The 20462-nt window shown below is 42.0% G+C and overlaps 1 protein-coding gene across 2 annotated transcripts in view; it reads right to left on the bottom strand.

The window, feature by feature from the left end:
- NUP155 (nucleoporin 155) overlaps positions 1 to 20462 on the bottom strand; it is a 73913-nt gene that overhangs the window by 41579 nt on the left and 11872 nt on the right. For both annotated transcript variants that reach the window (XM_031666116.1, XM_031666117.1), the window contains 8 exons: positions 17532 to 17624; positions 16339 to 16505; positions 14908 to 15013; positions 13946 to 14019; positions 13274 to 13365; positions 7937 to 8034; positions 6502 to 6654; positions 3544 to 3644 (listed from right to left, as the gene is read on the bottom strand). In XM_031666116.1, the coding sequence (XP_031521976.1) occupies positions 3544 to 3644; positions 6502 to 6654; positions 7937 to 8034; positions 13274 to 13365; positions 13946 to 14019; positions 14908 to 15013; positions 16339 to 16505; positions 17532 to 17624 (884 nt within the window). The remainder of the gene's footprint in view (positions 1 to 3543; positions 3645 to 6501; positions 6655 to 7936; positions 8035 to 13273; positions 13366 to 13945; positions 14020 to 14907; positions 15014 to 16338; positions 16506 to 17531; positions 17625 to 20462) is intronic.

Genomic DNA, 20462 nt, shown 5'->3' on the forward strand with positions numbered 1-20462 from the left:
TGTATTCCTAGCAACTCAGAAGTCTGAGGTAGGAGGACTGCTTGAACCCAGGAGTTTGAGGCTGTAGTGAGCTATCATGCCACTGCACTCCACTCCAGAGCAAGACCTTGTCTCACAATAAAAAAAAAAAAAAAGTATTTTAATCCTTTAAAATACTTTATAATAAAAAATTTCAAGCAGCCAAAAATGTTGAAAATACAGCAAAAGTCCACATGCCCAATACCTAGATTCAACAACTGTTAGCAGTTTGCCATGTCTGCATTCTCTCTCTTCCTGTATATTTTTGTTTTATTGTACTATTTGAAAGTATAGACATCATTTATCACTCTTAAATACTTTTATACATATCTCCTAAAAATAAGAATGTTTTCTTACAAACCATATAACAACATTTAAAAATGTTACTGGCTGGACGAGGCGGCTCACGCCTGTAATCCCAACACATTGGGAGACCAAGGCAGGGGGATCCCTTAAGCTTAGGAATTCAAGACCAGCAGGGGTTACATGGCAAAACCCTGTTTCTACTAAAAATACAAAAAAATCAGACAGGCGTGGTGGCATGTGCCTGTAGTCCCAGCTATTTTTGGGGGGGTGGGTGGCGGATGGGTGCTGAGGTGGGAGGATTCCCTGAGCCTGGGAAGCAGTTGCAGTGAGCTCTGATTGTGCCACTGCACTCCAGCCTGGGCAACAGAGTGAAACCCTGTGTCAAAAAAAAAAAAAAAAAAAAAGTTATCAATTCCCTAATATAGTGTAATACCTAGCCAATATAAAATTTACCCTGCTGTTCCAATGTCTTTTTTTGGTAACTAGGATTTGATCAAAGCTCATACACTATTCTTGATGAGTTTTTTTTGTTAAAAACAAAAGTTCACCTTTGTTTAAGAAAAACTCAAATATTAAATCAAATTATATGACATGTAGTATTTGTTCTTAAAAAAAAAAAAAAAAAGTTAGGTGAACACATCTGTAATCCCAGCACTTTGGGAAGCCAAGGTGGGAGGATCACTTGAGCCCAGGAGTTCAAGACCAGTCTGGGCAATATAGTCAGACGCCGTCTCTACAAAAAAAAATTTTTCTTTTTTTTTTTTTGTGAGACAGAGTCTCACTCTGTCACCCAGGTTGGAGTACAGTGGCGCGATCTCAGCTCACTGCAAGCTCCGCCTCCTGGGTTCACGCCATTCTTCTGCCTCAGCCTCCCGAGTAGCTGGGAGTACAGGCGCCGCCACCACATCCAGCTAATTTTTTGTATTTTCAGTAGAGGTTTCACCATTTTAGCCAGGATGGTCTCGATCTCCTGACCTTGTGATCCACCCACCTCGACATTATGCTGGGATTACAGGCATGAGCCACCACACCTAGCTTATAAAAAATTTAAAAATTGGGCCGGGCGCGGTGGCTCAAGCCTGTAATCCCAGCACTTTGGGAGGCCGAGGCGGGTGGATCACGAGGTCAGGAGATCGAGACCATCCTGGCTAACATGGTGAAACCCCATCTCTACTAAAAATACAAAAAACTAGCCGGGCATGGTGGCGGGCGCCTGTAGTCCCAGCTACTCGGAGGCTGAGGCGGGAGAATGGCGTGAACCCGGGAGGTGGAGCTTGCAGTGAGCCGAGATCGCGCCACTGCACTCAACCCTGGGCGACAGAGCGAGACTCCGTCTAAAAAAAAAAAAAAAAGAAAAAAATTTAAAAATTGGCTGTATGTGGTAATGCACACCTGTAGTCCCAGCTACTTGGAAGGCTGAGGTGGGAGGACTGCTTGGGCCTGGGCAACAGGGTGAGACACTGTCTTTTTTAAAAGAGTTAAAAAAAAAAAAAAAAAAAAGCTAACATTTATGGAATGGTGCTTCCAAGGAGTGCCAGGCATTGTTCTGAGTGCTTTACACACATGAGCTCATTTAGTCTCATAACTCCATAGTGGCAGGTACGATTATAACGATTATAGAGGAATAAACAGCCAAAAACGTGTCCTCTGCTCCACAGTTTTGAGGAAGTAGAGACAGGATTAAAATCATTATGCCCCACCAGCACAAAATCCCAACCAGGACAGGGTTTATATCTTATTAAGTTCTGAATCCTCACAGTTTATCACAGCACAAGGCTGGTAGTACATGCTCAGTAAAGCTCAAAGAATAAAGGAAAGAAGAAGAAGGGTACTCCTTATCTCCCTCCTGCTCCTACCCCAGCTCTTTGAACCTTGTCAGAAATTTGGTAGAGCTCATGCAGACAATACTCCCATCCCTGGGAGTTCTGCCTTTCCTCCTCCCACTTACACACACCTTTTGCCAGTCCCATCTGGAAGGGTTCAAATTTAAGAACTACCAGCAAACCACTAGTTTTCTGAGAAAACTAGAAGCAAAATGCCTGTGAAGAGGTAGCTTCAAAGACACAGTACCAGACATTCACACCCTACTAGGGGCTGGTTTATCTGGTTTGATCAGCAGCCTCAGTTGGCTATGCAGGACTATTTAGGAGGACAGGCAGGAGTGAGCAGAGGACACCAAGGGGATGGAGACAGGTAGTCTCCCCTCACCTCCTTACAAACTGGGGACTAGGATGGGCAGCTGGGGGCAGGGGCCAGTCCGTGGGTTCACAGCAGCCTCGGCTCTCACCTAGGAAGACCATATCCACTTCATGATGTATGTGGTGATTTTTGTGTTTAAAACAAAACTGTGTGTTTGTGGGTGTCCCTTTGTTTATGCCAGAAAGAAAAACGAAATACAATAAGAAAGATGCTGGCAACTCAGTTCTCTTATGTGAGGTTCAATTGATTCTTCCAACTTTATGTTTGAAAGTTTCCATAATTAAAAAAAAAGAAAAAGACAAAATTACAAAGAGATTGTTAGAATAAAATTCTAAGTCACAACTATAATGGATGGCCTCATATTTAAATAACTAAACAAGCAACATATTTAAATGAGAGAAAGATCATTTCATATGAACCTGACATGTTTTCAGAAAAAAAAAAAAGATACATGTATTTTCTGGTACATTATGGAAAATATTCTACAAGGGTCCAATGTTTTCTTTAAAGATGTCTTTTTGTGATTACCACAGGAACTTTTTTTTTTTTTTTTTGGTGAACCAGCTCTGTCGCCAGGCTGGAGTGCAGTGGCCCAGGTCTCAGCTCACCACAAGCTCGCCTCGGGTTTCACGCCATTCTCCTGCCTCCAGCCTCCCAGTAGCTGGGACTACAGGCATCCGCCACCTCGCCCGGCTGGTTTTTGTACTTTTAGTAGAGGGTTTTCACGAGGGTTAGCCAGGATGGTCTCGATCTCCTGACCTGCGTGATCCAGCCCGTCCTCGGCCTCCCAAAGTGCTGGGATTACGGAGAAGCGAGCCACAGCGCCAGCCTACCACAGGAACTTCTAACCTGACAGAGGAAAAACAAATAATTGACAGGATAATTTCTTCACATTATAATTTCTAATCATATGTTATTAGAAGTAAACAGCAATAAATCAGAAGATAAAAAGTTTCTTATCATATTATCCTTCACTTAAAATTATATAATAGTTTTTTCAGAATTGTCAGGACAACTTACCTGGGTTTCCATCATTGGCTTTTGGAAAGGGAAAGTATCATGGTTGACACACCATAAAATATCATTATCCTCATTTTCTGAGGCTGCCATCAATAGAATACCTAAAAGTTTAATATATAAAATATTATTACATCATGTCAAATAACATGCATCCTCAATAACCTTAATAACTATTGTTAGGTTGGTGCAAAAGTAATTGCGGTTTTGCAATTAAAATTATAAAACCGGGCTGGGCATGGTGGCTCATGCCTGTAATCCCAGCACCTTTGGAGGATGAGGTGGGCAGATCACGAGGTCAGGAGTCCGAGACTAGCCTGACCAGCATGGTAAAACCCTGTCTCTACTAAAATTCAAAAATTAGCTGAGCGTGGCAGCGGGCCTCTGTAATCCCAGCTATTTGGGAGGCTGAGGCAGGAGAATGGTGTGAACCCACGAGGTAGAGGTTGCAGTAAGCTGAGATTGTGCCACTGCACTCCAGCCTGGGTGACAGAGCAAGACTCCGTCTCAAAAAAAAAAAATTTTTTACAAAACCACAAGTACTTTTATGCCAACTTAAAATTAGCACATATAGATATACACACACAACATCAATCTTTATAAAGAAACAAGTTACAAAATAAAATAATTCCATGAAAGACTATATAATTATTTTTAGGGTAGACTCCTTAAGTGTTCTCAATTTTAAACTGTATTTCTCTCAGGTAAACATATTTTTTTTTCACATTTTAGCATTTCTGAACTTAGGGTATATCTTGCAGTCAATGGGCTTATCAATTTAATTATTAATTTTATAAAAATATATTTAGTATATAGAAAATGCTGTGACTGACAATTCACAATGTAATAGAAGCTAATATTCAACGAAATACAGTTTATATACTGGTTAATTCAAACACACCATGAATAAAAATGATGAAGGTGCCAGAGGAATGGCAGAGATAAGTGTACTATAGAAGCAATCATCTGGGCCAGGTGCTGTGGCTTATGCCTGCAATCCCAGCAGTTTAGGAGGCTGAGGCAGGCTAATCACTTGAGCCCATGAGTTGGAGACCAGCCTGGGCAATAAAGTAAGACCTTATTTCAACAAAAACTGAGGCAGGAGGATTGCTTGAGCCGGGGAGGTAGAGGTTGTAATGAGGCATGACTGCACACTGCACTCCCACTTGGGTGACAGTAGACACTGTCTCAAAAAAAAAAAAAAGCCATTATCTCAACAAAACTCACCAACACAGTGGCTTCACACCTATAATCCTAGCACTTTGGGAGGCAGAGGTGGCAGGATTGCTTGAGCCCAGGAGTTAAAGACCAGCCTGGGAAACATGGTGAAACACCATCTCTACAAAAAATACAAAAATTAGCCAGGAGTGGTGGCACACGCCTGTAGTCCCAACTACTCAGGAGGTTGAGCAAGGAGGATCACCTGAGCCCAGAAGGTTGAAGCTAAGGTGACCCAAGATCCTGCCACCGCATTCCAGCCTGGGTAAAAGAGTGAGAACCTTCCTCCCCACCCCCAAATGACTTGGAAAAATATTCCGTATTCATGGATTTGAAGATTAAATATAGTTAAGATGGCAACATGCCCCAAACTGATACACCGATTTAGCTATCACAATCCAATCTCACTTTTTTTTTTTTTGAGATGGACTCTTGCTCTGTCCTCCAGGCTAGAGTGGATCTTGGCTCACTGTAACCTTCACCTCCATAGTTCGAGCAAGTCTCTTGCCTCAGCCCACAAGTAGCTGTGACTACAGGCATGACCCCCGACACCCAGCTAATTTTTGTATTTTTAGTAGAGACGGGGTTTCGCCATGTTGGCCAGGCTGGTCTCCAACCGACCTCAAGTGATCTACCTGCCTTTGCCTCCCAAAGTGTTGGGATTACAGGCATGAGCCACTGTACCTGGCCCCTCCTCACTTTTTTTGCAGAAATTAACAAGGTGATTCTAAAATTCACATGAAAATTCAAGAGACTGAGAATAGCCAAAATCATCTTTAAAAAAAAAAAATCAGGCCAGGTGCATGGCGGCTCATGCCTGTAATCCCAGCACTTTAGGAGGCTGATGCAGACAGATCACTTGAGCTCAGGAGTTTGAGACCAGCCTAGGCAACATGGCAAAAGCCTGTCTCTACAAAAAATATAGAAATTAGCCAGGTGTGGTGGCACATGCCTGTAGCTTCTCTCAGCTACCCAGGAGGCTGAAGTGAGAGGACGGCATGAGCATGGGAAGCAGAGGTTGCAGTGAGCAGAGATTGTGCTACTGCACTCCAGCCTGGGCAACAGAGCCAGACCATCTCAAAAAAAAAAAAAAAAAAAAAAAAAAGATCAAAGTTGGAATAGTCACACTTGCCAATTTCAAAACTTATTACAAAGCAACAGTAATCAAGACTGTACTACTGACATAAAGATGGATAATATAGACCAATAGAATAGAACTGAGAATCCAGAACCCATACATTAACGGGTAATTCACGTGAGAAAGTAAGATGAAGACAATTCAATGGGGAAATAATATAGTCTTCAACAAATGGTGCTCAGACAGCTAGATATCCACATGCAGACGGATGAAGTCAGATTCCTACCTCATACAACGTATAAAAATTATCACAAAACAGATCAAAAACCTAAATGTAGGAGTGAAAACTATACTTTCAATTTCAACTTTTGAATTTCACTACAATTTCAAATTTTATTTTAGATTCAGCAGGTACATGTGCAGATTTGTTACTTGCGTATATTGCGTGGTGCTAAGGTTTAGGGTACAACTGATTCCATCACTCAGGTACTAAGCATAAGACCCAACGGTCAGTTTTTCAACCCTTGCTCTCCTACTTCCCCAACCCTTCTAGTAGTCCCCAGTTTCTACTGTTGTCATAGGTATTTTCAAATGCCTCAAAACGCCATATAATTTTAACAATTTTAAGAATCTCATCTTAAATCTGATAGTATTTCAGAACTTACCTTTACTATAAAGTGCTCTATGTACTTTTGAAGGCTTTTCTACGGTTGAAGATGCTGAGAATCCAGGAGGTAAGCGGACGTGAATCAGCGTCAGTGTATTAGGCCGTGCTAACGGCTGTCTGAATGGACAAGTGCTGAAATATAACCTTACACCTGAAGATGGGGTAAAATTATGCATCAGTAATAGAAAATAAGGACCTGAGGTAAATGTGTTATTGAAGCAATTACATATAGCAATGCAAAACTCTGCTAAAACCATACATAACTTTCTGGACTAATTTTTTTTTTGGGGGATGGAGTCTAGCAGGCTGGAGTGCAGAGGCGCCATCTCGGTTTACTGCAGCCTCCACCTCCCGGATTCAAGCAATTCTCCTGCCTCAGCCTCCTAGGTAGCTGGGACTACAGGGATGTGCCACCACACCCATCTAATTATTTTTATTTTTATTTTATTTTTGAGACAGAGTCTTGCTCTGTCGCCCAGGATGGAGTGTAGTGGTGCGATCTCAGCTCACTGTAAGCTCCACCTCCTGGGTTCACGCCATTCTCTTGCCTCAGCCTCCCGAGTAGCTGGGACTACAGGTGCCCGCCACCACATCGGCTAATTTTTTGTATTTTTAGTAGAGACAGGGTTTCACCATGTTAGCCAGGATGGTCTCAATCTCCTGACCTCAGAATCTACCTGCCTTGGCCTCCCAAAGTGCTGGGATTACAGGTGTGAGCCACTGCGCCCAGCCCCCTGACTAATCTTAAATTACCATATAGACTATCAGCTGAAATATATATCTAAGAAAATGTCACTCAAAATTGAGAGGTGAATCAATACATTTCATTAGAAAGAACTTGCAAAGACAAACCAAGAAATCTTGTGTTCCAGTTCAGGCTTTGTTACAAAATGTGAGCCACTGTGCCATTTAGGCTTGGCTTTTGTTTTGCTTTTTTACTGGTTTTTTTGAGACACGGTCTTGCTCTATTGCCCAGGATGAAGTATAGTAGCATAATCTCAGCTCACTGCAGCTTCAAACTCCTGGGCTCACACGATCTTCCCACCACAGCCTCCCAAGGAGCTGTACTACAAGGCTGTGCCACTACACCTAGCTAATTTCTGTATTTTTAGTAGAGACGGGGTTACAGGGTTTCACTATGTTGCTCAGGTTAGTCTTGAACTCCTGGGCTCAGGCAATCTGCCCACCTTGACCTCCCAAAGTGCTAGGATTACAAGTGTGAGCCACCATACCTGGCCTAGGCTTGGTTTTATATCTATAAAATGAAGAAACAGAAAAGTCTCCCAGTTTTCAAAATCCTTTATTTTACAAATTATTTATATGGCTTTAAAGCAGATATGGAAGTAAAAATATATTTCTAATCATAAATTTCCAAATCTAAGAATTTTCAGAAGCTGTAACAGTAACACAGATATGTAAATAAAACAACATACCTGCATGTGTGACAGCCAATAACTGGCAGTCCAGTGATTCAGAATTTTCAATCACTGCTATTTGGACAATTGGTTTAAAAACAGAACGATCGATGGTCCTAAAAGAAAGGAGAAAATAAAGTGTATTTTTAAAATGTGTCTGCTAAATTATAAGAAACATTTCCTATCAGAATGTTTACATATTTCCATATTTTCTTTTTTTTTTTTTTGAGATGGAGTCTTACTCTGTCACCCAGGCTGAAGTACAGTGGTAGGATCTCGGCTCACTGCAATCTCCGCCTCCCAGGTTCAAGGAATTCTCCTGCCTCAGTCTCCTGAGTAGCTGGGATTACAGGCCTGCGCCAGCATGCCCAGCTAATTTTTGTATTGTTTTGTAGTAGAGACGGGATTTCATCATGTTGGCCAGGCTGGTCTCGAACTCCTGACCTTGTGTGAGTGTGATCTGCCTGCCTTGGCCTCCCAAAGTGCTGGGATTACAGGCGTGAGCCACTGTGCCCGACCACATGTTTCCACATTTTCTAAATATGCTAACTAATTTAAGACTAGCTTTTTAGGAAAGTAATACAAGAACAGCAAGAACTGGAAAAACTCTTGAATGTGTACTTCTTACACTTATATTGTTAAGAGTAATCCTATTTTTAAAGATCACAAAAAAAGACTAAAACCATTGGGTGAATGGTTGGTGGGGAGCAGTATTCTCAGTGTCAAAGTATCATTACTACTAATTAAAAAGGGAGAAAGCGCGGGTGCAGTGACTCACACCTGTAATTCCAGCATTTTGGGAAGCCAAGGTGGGCGGCTCACCTGAGGTCAAGAGTTCAAGACCGGCCTGGTCAACATGGTGAACCCCCGTCTCTACTCAAAATACAAAAAAATAAGGCAGGTGTAGTGCATGCTTGTAATCCCAGCTATTCAGGAGGCTGAGGCAGGAGAATCACTTGAACCCAAGGTGGAGGTTGAAATGAGCTGAGATCACGCCACTGCAGTCCAGCCTGGGCAACAAGCCCAGACTCGTTCTCAAGAAGAAAAAAAAAAAAAAAAAAGGGAGGAAATTAAACTTTATAATGTAGACATTTAGTTAACATCATCTCAAAGAAGTTTTCAACAGTGAGAAAACTGCTATTATGTGTCTCCTGATATAATGTAGTAAGACATTTCACACTGCCTATGTGAATTCATTACAATGTGAATTGCCATTTCACATTGTAGTAAGACATTTCTCAGCACTTGGAGAGGCTGAGGCAGTCAGACCACTTGAGGCCAGGAGTTCGAGACCAGATCTTTACTAAAAAATATATAAAAATTAGCCAGGAATAGTGGCGCATGCCTAGAATCCCAGCTACTTGGGTGGCTGAGGCACGAGAATCACTTGAACGCGGATGCAGAGGTTGCAGTGAGCCAAGATAGCGCTATGGCACTCCAGGCTGGGTGACAGAGCAAACCTCTGTATCAAAAGAAAAAAAAAGAAAAAATATAAATACATATACATATACAAATATATATAAACATCATATATAAAATGTATGTATATAAAATGTATTACTGAGAATCTAATTACAAAAAAAGATAAATTCAGAAAATTGTATAATTCTCCTGCCCCTCCCTTCCAAATGTCAATATTCCAAAAAAAGAAAGGTGGTCACGGGGCTGTTTTATATTAAAGAGCCCAATCCAACCAATCCAATTCATAAATTCTGATTGTAATTTGAGAAAAATGGAAAGAAAAACAACTATAAAAGATTTTGAAGCCGGGTGTGGTGGCTCACACCTGTAATCCGTGAGCCACGGATTGCCGCTTTGGGAAGCTGAAGTGGGTGGATCATATCAGGTCAGGAGTTCAAGACCAGCCTGGCCAACATGGTGAAACCCCGTCTCTACTAAAAATACAAAAATTATCCAGGTGTGGTGGCTCGTGCCTGTAGTCCCAGGTACTCGGGAGGGCGAGGCAGGAGAATTGCTTGAACCCAGGAGGTGGAGGTTGCAGTGAGCTGACATCGTGCCACGACATTCCAGCCTGGGCGGCAGAGCACGACTCCACCTCAAAAAAAAAAAAAAAAAAGATTTTGGGGGCATGGTGGCTCACACCTGTAATCCCAGCACTGTGATAGGCTGAGGCAGGCACATTGCTTGATCCCAGGAGTTCGAGACCAGCCAGGGCAACATGGTGAGATCCCCTCTCTACAAAAAATACAAAAATTAGCCAGGTGGAGGTGTGCATGCCTATGGTCCCAGCTACTTGGGAGGCTAAAGTTGGAGGATCACCTGAGCCTAGGGAGGTCAAGGCTGCAGTTAGCCATGATTGCACCACTGCACTCAATCCTGGGCAGCAGAGTTTTTCTGTTTTTTTTTTTTGAGACGGAGTCTAGCTCTGTCTCCCAGGCTGGAGTGCAGTGGCTGGATCTTGGCTCACTGCAAGCTCCGCCTCCTGGGTTCACGCCATTCTCCTGCCTCAGCCTCCCGAGTAGCTGGGACTACAGGCGCCCGCCACCACGCCCGGCTAATTTTTTTTTTGTATTTTTTAGTAGAAACGGGGTTTCACTGTGTTAGCCAGGATGGTCTCGATCTCCTGACCTCGTGATCCGCCCGTCTCGGCCTCCCAAAGTGCTGGGATTACAGGCTTGAGCCACCGCGCCTGGCTGGCAGCAGAGTTTAAAGAAAAAAAAAAGGAAAAAAAGATTTTGGGGACTACTGGGCAATTTTAATATGGATTAAGTATACCATTATTATGTAAGAGACTAAAGGCATGTCAGTGGCTTATGCCTGTAATCCCAGCACTTTGAGAGGCTGACACTCGCAGATTGCTTGACCTCAGGGATTCAAGACCAGCCTGGGCAACAATGGTGAAACCCCATCTATACCAAAAATACAAAAAATTTGTCAGGCGTGGTGGCGCACGTCTGTGGTCTCAGCTACTTAAGAGGCTGAGATGTGAGGGGACAAGCTTGAGCCTGGGAGGAAGGAGGTACAGTAGTAAGATACCGCTGCACTCCAGCCACCAGGTATCAGAGTGAGACTCCCTTTCAAAAAAAAAAAGAGTCATAATGTCTAGAACGTACTTTCAAATGGCTCATAAGACAGACAGGCAGGGCAGGGTGCAGTGGCTGTGCTGCCGGGAGGCTGAGGCAGGTGGATCCACTTGAGAGGTCAGGAGGTCGAGACTATCTGGCTAGCTGCCCAGTTGAAAACCCATCTCTAGTAAAACTACAAAAAGCAGCGGGTGTGGTGGCGGGCACCTGTAGTCCCAGCTACTTGGGAGGCTGAGGCAGGAGAATAAATGAACTGGAGGGTGGAGCTTGCAGTGAGCTGAGATCGCGCCCATGCACCACTACCTCCAGCCTGAAGCGACAGAGGCCGAGACTCTCTTTCTCAAAAAGACAGCAGGCAACAAAAGAGGCAAAATGTTAACAATTGAGATAGAGTGTATTAGTTTTGCTGAATGCAGTGGCTCACACCTGTAATCACAACACTTTGAGAGGCCGAGGTGGGGGATCACGAGGTCAGGAGTTCGAGACCAGCATGGCCAGCATGGCCAGCATGGTGAAACCCTGTCTCTACTGAAAATACAAAAAATTAGCCAGGCATGGTGGTGTATGCCTACAGTCCCAGTTGCTTGGGAGGGTGAGGCAGGAGCACTGCTTGAACCTAGCAGGCAGAGGTTGCAGTGAGCTGAGACTGAACCAATGCACTGCAACCTGGGTGACACGTGACAGAGCGAGATTCCGTCTCAAAAAAAAAAAAAAAAGTTATTTGTTTTGCCACATTGTTCTTTTAATTTTTTTTTTTTTTTTGGATTTGAAAAGCATTCCAGAAAAAAGTTAGAGGGAAAACAGTGTTTTCAATTGTCTGCCTTCAGAATTTTTTCTTGTCACTGAAGAATAAAACAAAACAAAAGGCGGTCGCCAGTGGGCTCAAGCCTGTAATCAGCACTTTGGGAGGCCAAGGCAGATTGGATCCGCGAGGTCAGGAGATCCGAGACCATCCTAGCTAACAGTGAAACCAAAATCTCTACTAAAAATACAAAAAAAAACTAGCGAATTGAGGGTGGTACTGTAGTCCCAGCTACTCACGAACTGAGGCAGGAAGAATGGCGTGAACCTGGTGAGGCTTGCAGTGAGCTGAGATCGACCACTGGCGCCTGGAACGTGAAGCGAGACTCTGTCTCAAAAATACAAAAATTGCCTGAGCAAGGTAGCAAGATCCCAGGTCTACTAAAAATAAAATTAGGTGGGCATGAATTTAGTTGCTGCATATAGTCATAGCTACTTAGGAAGCTTAGGCATGAGGATCACGTCAGCCCAGGAAACTGAGGTTACAGCAGACTATGATTGCGTCACTGCACTCCAGTCTGGGCAAGAGTGAAACCTTGCCTGAAAAAAACAAAAAGTTGATTTATTTCACTTCGATTGTAGCAATAACCTAGGCACAATGACAACAAAAGTTGAAAATGTGAGGCCTTTGTTATAAAAATAGTGTTTGCAGGTGGGGCGCGGTGGCTCATGCCTGTAATCTCAGCACTTTGGGAGGCCGAGGCGGGTGGATCACCTGAGGTCGGGAGTTCAAGACCAGCCTGACCAACATGGAGAAACCCCGTCTCTACTAAAAATACAAAATTAGCCGCTACTCAGGAGGCAGAGGTTGCAGTGAGGCGAGATTGCACCATTGCACTCTAGCCTGGGCAACAAGAGCGAAACTCATCTCAAAAAAAAAAAAAAAAAGCTCTTGCCTGTAATCTCCACACTTTGGGAGGCGTGGTGGGTGGATTACCTGAGGTCAGGAGTTAGAGACCAGCCTGGCCAACATGGCGAAACCCTGCTTCTACTAAAAATACAAAATTAGCTGGGCGTGGTAGTGCATGTCTGTAATCGCAGCTACGCAGGAGGCTGAGGCTGGAAAATCGCTTGAAAGCACAAGGCAGAAGTTGCGGTGAGCCGAGATAGCGCCACTGCACTCCAGCCTGGGCAACAAGAGTGAAACTCTGTCTCAAAAAATATATACATATAAAAATTAGCCAGGCATGGTGGCAAGGACCTGTAATCCCAGCTACTAGGGAGGCTATGGCAGGAGAATCAGTTGAACCCAGGAGGTGGAGGTTGCAGTGAGCCAAGATTGTGCCACTGCACTCCAGCCTGGGTGACAGAGTAAGATCCTGTCTCAAAAAAATAAATAAATAAAATAAAGGAGTCTCTAACAGTTCCATTCAAAACATAAGAGTGCCATCTCTTCAACATTCCTTATCTTTTAGAGACATTTTGGTTAGGGAATAATATACTTTTAGAATGCTACACACAAATAGTATAATTATGCCTGCTTAATGCTTAATAATAAATTACATGTTACCTAGCAATGTTACCAGCAGCAGAGACAATGGCATTCTGTGACACGGAGGCAACTCTGCTCATTCCTTGTCCATCTTGTCCCAAATCATACACCTGTGAATACAAATCATTCTCACTTAAACATGATTACATACTATACACATATTAATAAACTTTTCCTTTTAAGGGATCCTTTAATATTGGTATTTAAAACAAACATGAAAACATTCAGATTTGAAATTTCATAGAAAGGGGCCCCTTCTGAGAAGTGAGTTGGGCTTTTTTTTTTTTGAGATGAAGTCTTGCTCTGCTGCCCAGGCCGGAGAGCAAAGGCGCAATCTCAGCTCACTGCAACCTCCACCTCCCAGGTTCAAGCGATTCTCCTGTCTCAGCCTCCCAAGTAGCTGGGATTAAAGGGGCATGCCACCACACCCGGCTAATTTTTGTATTGTTAGTAGAGGCGGAGTTTCATCATGTTGGCCAGACTGATCTCAAACTCCTGACCTCAGGTGATCCGCCCACCTTGGCCTCCCAAAGTGCTGGGATTACAGGCATGAGCCACCATGCCTGGGAGGCTTTCTTTTTTTTTTTTTTTTTAATTATACAGTTCATAGGAAAAGTTTAAGAGGCAGGAACTGTTGGCCTTAAAAATAAGGATTTATATTACTCTTAATGGTATAATATTAATACTAACCTGTATTACTCCTTTCTCAGATCGTGTATATAAAATATTTCTAGAATTATCAATTGCAATTTGAAGAATAGGATCTAAAAGTAAGACAAAAAAAAAAAAAAAAGAGAAAAAAGCAAAGCCAAGGATTAACAAAGCAAATACATTAGCCACTTACAACAAACTGTTGAATCAGAACTTTGTATTCAGGGGCTTTCTACTCCCTTGCTTTGAAGTTAAATCCAAGGATGTTTGCACAAGATTCAGTCCAAAAAGCATTTTAGTCAGACAACACATGAAAAAAACATATGCTAAATACTGTGACTGGGTTACGAGCATAGAAAATAAGTTATTTTGTCCTCTAAATGAATTTTAAGCCAAATCGAAAACAAGTTATAAATTATTTCTTCATTCAATAATACTTAATGAATGTTTACTACATGCTAAAAATACGTAGAATAATTATACCTGGTCCTTTATGTTAAGAAACTTCCAGTTTGGCCTAACTGATTGTGTGAAAGAAAATAATTTTAAAATTTAGTCATATTAATATTTGGGCATACTGATCTTATGTTGCCAAAGCATTTTAAAAATTATTTCACCTGTTTGAATCTCTCAGTTCATTAAAAGCTAAGATATATTATTTTTATATTGGAAATTTGTTCTAGACCAAGCAATGTATTAGCTGTCTCAATGTCTGTCTCTCTCACACACACACAGATATTTTGGTTTAAGTATGTACAGCTGTTTTAGACACAAGTTCTTTGATGCTACATTTATAGGAAATAAGTAAACTTGAGAATAAAATCCACACTTTCTCTGTTATAATCTCTTCTTACCCTTTAAAAGACCTTATGAATATATACCAAATGCTACTTAACATAATGAATTGTTTCAATTAAGAATGATAATTTCTGAAGAAAATGTTGAGGGAACAATATGTTAGAAATTAGTTTTACTTGCCAAATTTATTGTTTTCTACTTACCATCTTCTGAGAATGTGAATTGTAGCAAAGAAGGAACAAGGAAAGAAAGTGAGCTCTTTGAGTGGTTTATTTTCCTACATCTTTGGCTAAACCACCCTGCTTCAGCCTTAAAGAAAAAAATAGAAAGAAGACTTATAAAAGTATGTAACTCCCTTACAATAACTACTGTATATCCATATTTATAAAAACCTTCAAATCTTCATGAAATATCAGTTATAATCACTAATACCAGGTACAATCAACAAAACGAGACACATTATTCAAAATTAACTACGGAGTTTAGTCCATAATTTAAAATATCAACCAAATACTGACAAGGAAAGAATTTCAAGACATACTGTTAAATGAAAAGCCACTTATGGGCTGCGTACAGTGGCTCACACCTATAAATCCTAGCACTTTGGGAGGCCAAGGCACAAGGATCATTTGAGGTCAGGAGTTCAAGATCAGTCTAGCCAATATGATGAAACCCTGCCTCTACTAAAAACACAAAAATTAGCTGGATGTGGTGGTGGTGCACGCCTGTAATCCCAGCTATCAGGAGGCTGAGGCAGGAGAACTGCTTGAACCCAGGGGATGGCGGTTGCGGTGAGCCAAGATTGAGCCACTGCATTCCAGCCTGGGTGATAGACCTGGGTGACAGAGTAGACTCCACCACATTAAAAAAAGGAAAAAGAAAAAGAAAAAGAAAGCAATTATGAATTAAATCAATAATCCAAGTGAAAACATATATTTGCAAAAGTACATTAGGTATTTGTGTATGCGTATACACTCCCAAACACATGTGCATAGATATCTATAGAGACACATACAGTGATGTCTGCTTTATGTTCCACAAGGACATACATAGAATTAATAACGACTTTTACCTCTAAGGAGAGGACTGAGTTTTGTAGGCATGGTGTAGTCATGGGGACTACAGCTTCACTTGGATCCTTGAATATTTGTCATAAAAATATATTAATGTCCTGGCCGGGCGCGGTGGCTCAAGCCTGTAATCCCAGCACTTTGGGAGGCCGAGACGGGCGGATCACAAGGTCAGGAGATCGAGACCATCCTGGCTAACACGGCGAAACCCCGTCTCAACTAAAAAATACCAAAAACAAAAAACAAAAAACAAAAAAAAAACTTGCCGGGCGAGGTGGCGGGCGCCTGTAGTCCCAGCTACTCGGGAGGCTGAGGCAGGAGAATGGCGTAAACCCCAGGAGGCGGAGCTTGCAGTGAGCTGAGATCCCGCCACTGCACTCCAGCCTGGGCGACAGAGCGAGACTGCAGCGGAAAAAAAAAAAAACACAGCAAGCATATATATATATATATATAAATATATATATAAATGTCCTTACATAACTTTAAAAACAAAATAAAAGCTTACTTTTCCCTACTTCATCAAGAGAGAGAGAAAAAAAAAATGTTTACAAATATCAGACTTACCTGGTAGGCAACTTCATATAAACAGCCATCCTTTCCAGCTAAGAAAATTCTGCCATTATCAGTGGAAGTTATTGTTAAAAGGTAAGTATTATCAGTAGGAAGAGAATATAAAGGATCTGGAAGCAACTGCATTCCACCAGACATACTATCATTAAGAACTCCAGAACCTATTTATTTTAAGAAAGAATACATAAATCAGTTTATTAGCTACTCTACAGTTTTTAAAAATCTTTGCATTATTGTCAGAATCGATATGTTTACTCAATTCTTACTGACAACACAGTCAACAGCTTCTATAATATACATTTTAAAATTACTAAGTCTGATACAATTTGATAATTCAAGTGAAACAGAACCTTCTGTGTGTGTGTGTGTGTGTCTGTGTGTTTATTATATAGTAAAACAACAAACAAGAAACTAACCCAGCCGGTGCCGTGGCTCATGCCTGTAATCCCAGCACTTTGGGAGGCCGAGGTGCGTGGATCACCTGAGGTCGGCAGTTTGTGACCAGCCTGACCAACATGAAGACAACGTCTCTACTAAAAATAGTAAATTAGGTTGGACGCAGTGGCTCACGCCTGTAATCCCAGCACACTGGGAGGCCAAAGCAGGCAGATCACGAGGTCAGGAGTTTGAGAACAGCCTGGCCAACATAGTAAAACCCTGTCTCTACTAAAACTACAAAATAATTAGCTGGGTGTGGTAGCAGGCGCCTGTAATCCCAGCTACTTGGGAGGCTGAGGCAGGAGAATCGCTTGAATCTGGGAGGCGGAGGTTGCACTAAGCCAAGATTGCACCACTACACTCTAGCCCAGGTGACAGTGTGAGACTCTGTATCAAAAACAAACAAAATTAGCTGGGTGTGGTGGTGCATGCCTGTAATCCCAGCAACTCAGAAGACTGAGGCAGGAGAATCACTTGAACCCGGGAGGCAGAGGATGTGGTGAGCTGAGATCACACCATTGCACTGCAGCCTGGGCAACAAGAGCGAAAATCTGTCTCAAAAAACAAAACAAAACAAAACAAAAAAACTAAACCCAACATTAACTTGTGGAAAAGAGCCTGAAGATTTGGCATCAATAATCATTAATTTGAGTCAATGGAATTCAACATTTCACCCAGATTAGCTTTTAATTGTAATATCAATTGGCCAAAATATTATTTTAAAAAACATAACATGTGGGTTGCCATACCTGTTTGCAAATTAGCATAGCTCAGTCCAAGAATTACTATGTCTACAGGGGTCGCCAAAACCAGGAGGTGTCGTACATGAGGTTGAAAGATGCCTAAGATAAAGTAGACAAAGAGCAGGAAAACTTTCAGCATTTAAGCACTAACAGAGTAAGCTTTTATTACCATTAAAATGAGCTACTAATTAAATATTACTATGTACGATCATTTAAATAAGTAAATTTTGGATGTCATCAAGGTAATGAAGAGGAAAAAAAGTAAACAGCAGTGGAAAAGAACCACCTTAGAAAACAATCACTTCAGTATTTAATGCTGTTTAAAAAATGTTATATTACAAAATAGTTTAAATGTATTAAAATACAAAGATGTATATTTGTATATCTGTGTTCATAGCAGCATTTTTCACAATAACTAAAAGGTGAAAACAAAATCCAAGTGTCCACTGATAGATGGATTTTAAAAAATGACATATATATACACACACACACACACATACACAATGGAATACTATTGAACTTTAAAAAGTAAGAAAGTTGGCCGAGCACGGTGGCTCACGCCTGTAATTCCAGCAGTTTGGGAGGCTGAGGCAGGCAGATCACCTGAGGTCAGGAGTTCGAGACCAGCCTGGCCAACATGGTGAAACCCCATCTCTACTAAAAACAAAAAATTAGCCAAGTGTGGTGGCACGTGCCTGTAGTCCCAGCTACTTGAGAGGCTGAGGCAGGAGAATTGCTTGAACCCGGGAGGCAGGGGTTACAGTGAGCTGAGATCATGCCACTGCAACCCAGCCTAGGCGACAGTGAGAGTCGAGCTCAAAAAAAAAAAAAAAAAGGAAGAAAGTTCTGATGCATGCTATAACACAGATGAACCTTGAGGACATAGGTTAAATCAAATAGGCCAGTCACAAAATGACAAATATAGTACCATATGATTCCATTTATATCAAGAAACCTAGAATAGTCAAATTCTTACAGACAAAAAGTGGAACGGTTACTACAAACTGCTGAGGGAAGGAGGAACAGGAGTTTTTAGTTAATAGGCACAGTTTCCGTTTTATAAGATACATAGAGTTCTAGATACAGATGGTGGTAAAGGTCACACAATAACGTGAATGGACTTAATACCACTGAAGTGTTGGCTGAAAAACAGTTAGGATGGCAAAGTTTGTATTATGTGTATTTTACCATGATTAAAATATATATTATAGATTTCATTTTGAAATGTAAATAAAACCTAGAAAATTTTAGAAAATAAAACTTAGACCTATAGTTATCTACAAAAGAAAAGATTACAACCTTGATAACAGTATAGAGCAATATTTACACACTTATGCATCTCTTTTAGATTCTATGTAAAGGAAATACATTTGCTTTGCCTTTTTTTTTTTTTTTTTTTTGAGACAGAGTTTCGCTCTTGTTGCCTAGGCTGGAGGGCAGTGGCTCAATCTCGGCTCACTGCAACCTCCGCGTCACGGGTTCAAACGATTCTCCTGCCTCAGCCTCCTGAGTAGCTGGGATTACAGGCATGTGGTACCACACCTCGCTTATTTTGTACTTTTAGTAGAGACAGGGTTTCACCATGTGGTCAGGCTTCTCTTGAACTCCCGACATCAGGTGATCTGCCCCCCTCAGCCTCCCAAAGGGTTGGGATTACAGGAGTGAACGACCGTGCCCGGCCTCTTTTTTTCCTTTTTTTTTTTTTTTTTGAGACAGGGTCTTGCTCTGCTGCCCAGGCTGGAGTGCAGTGACACAATGAAGGCTTACTGCAGCCTTGTCCTCCTACACTCAAGCGATCCTCCCGCTTCAGCCTCATGAATAGCTGGGACTACAGGCATGCACTACCACGCCCGGCTAATGTTTCTGTTTTTTGTAGAGACAGGGTATCACCATGTTGCCCAGGCTGGTCTTGAAGTCTCAGACTCAAGTGATCTGCTCACCTCAGCCTCACAAAGTGCTGGGATTACAGGTGTGAGCCACCACACCTGGCCTGAAAATATATTTTCAGTGCAAGTAAATAAATAGTGCATAAAATGTCAGTTTGGGTAGGGCATGGGGGCTCACGCCTGTAATCTTAGCACTTTGAGAGGCAGAGACGGGCAGATCACTTGAGGTCAGGAGTTCGAGACCAGCCTGACCAACATGGTGAAACCCTGTCTCTACTAAAAACACAAAAATTAGCCAGGCATGCTTGGTGGGTGCCTGTAATCCCAGCTACTCAGGAGGCTGAGGCAGAAGAATCGCTTGAATCCAGGAGGCTGGGGTTGCGGTGAGCCAAGATGGTGCCATTGCACTCCAGGCTGGGCAACAGAGTGAGACTCCATCTCAAAAAAAAAAAAAAAAAAAAGTCTGTTTTTACTTCACTGAATATCTATAATTGCAAAATGGACATAATCTTAAAAAATTTTACTTAGGTCTTGAAAAAAGTGATTTTTGTCTATTATTTCCTCCTATAAAAAGGTACATTTGGCTGCGCAGTGGCTCACACCTGTAATCGCAGGACTCCAAGAGGCCAAGGTGGGTGGATCGCTTGAGGCCAGGTGTTTCAGACCAGCCTGGCCAACATGGCCAAACCATATGCAACTAAAAATACAAAAATGAGCCGGGAATGGTGGCACATGCCTGTAACTTCGGCTACTCAGGAGCCTTAGGCAGGAGAATCACTTAAACCCAGGAGGCAGAGGTTGCAGTGAGCACTGAGGTGGCTCCTAGCCTGGGTGACAGAGTGAGACTGTTACAAAACAAACAAGCAAACGCACTCGGGAGGCTGAGGCAGTAGAACTGCTTGAACCCGGGAGATGGAGGTTGCAGTGAGCCAAGATTGCACTACTACACTCCAGCCTACTCGATGGAGCGAGATTCCATCTCAATAAAAAAAAAAAAAAAGGTGTTGTTGTTCAGGTCTATACCATTTGGAGTTTACATATACAAACACAA

Source organism: Papio anubis, chromosome 5 (assembly GCF_008728515.1).
Source record: "Papio anubis isolate 15944 chromosome 5, Panubis1.0, whole genome shotgun sequence".
Lineage (NCBI taxonomy): Eukaryota > Metazoa > Chordata > Mammalia > Primates > Cercopithecidae > Papio > Papio anubis.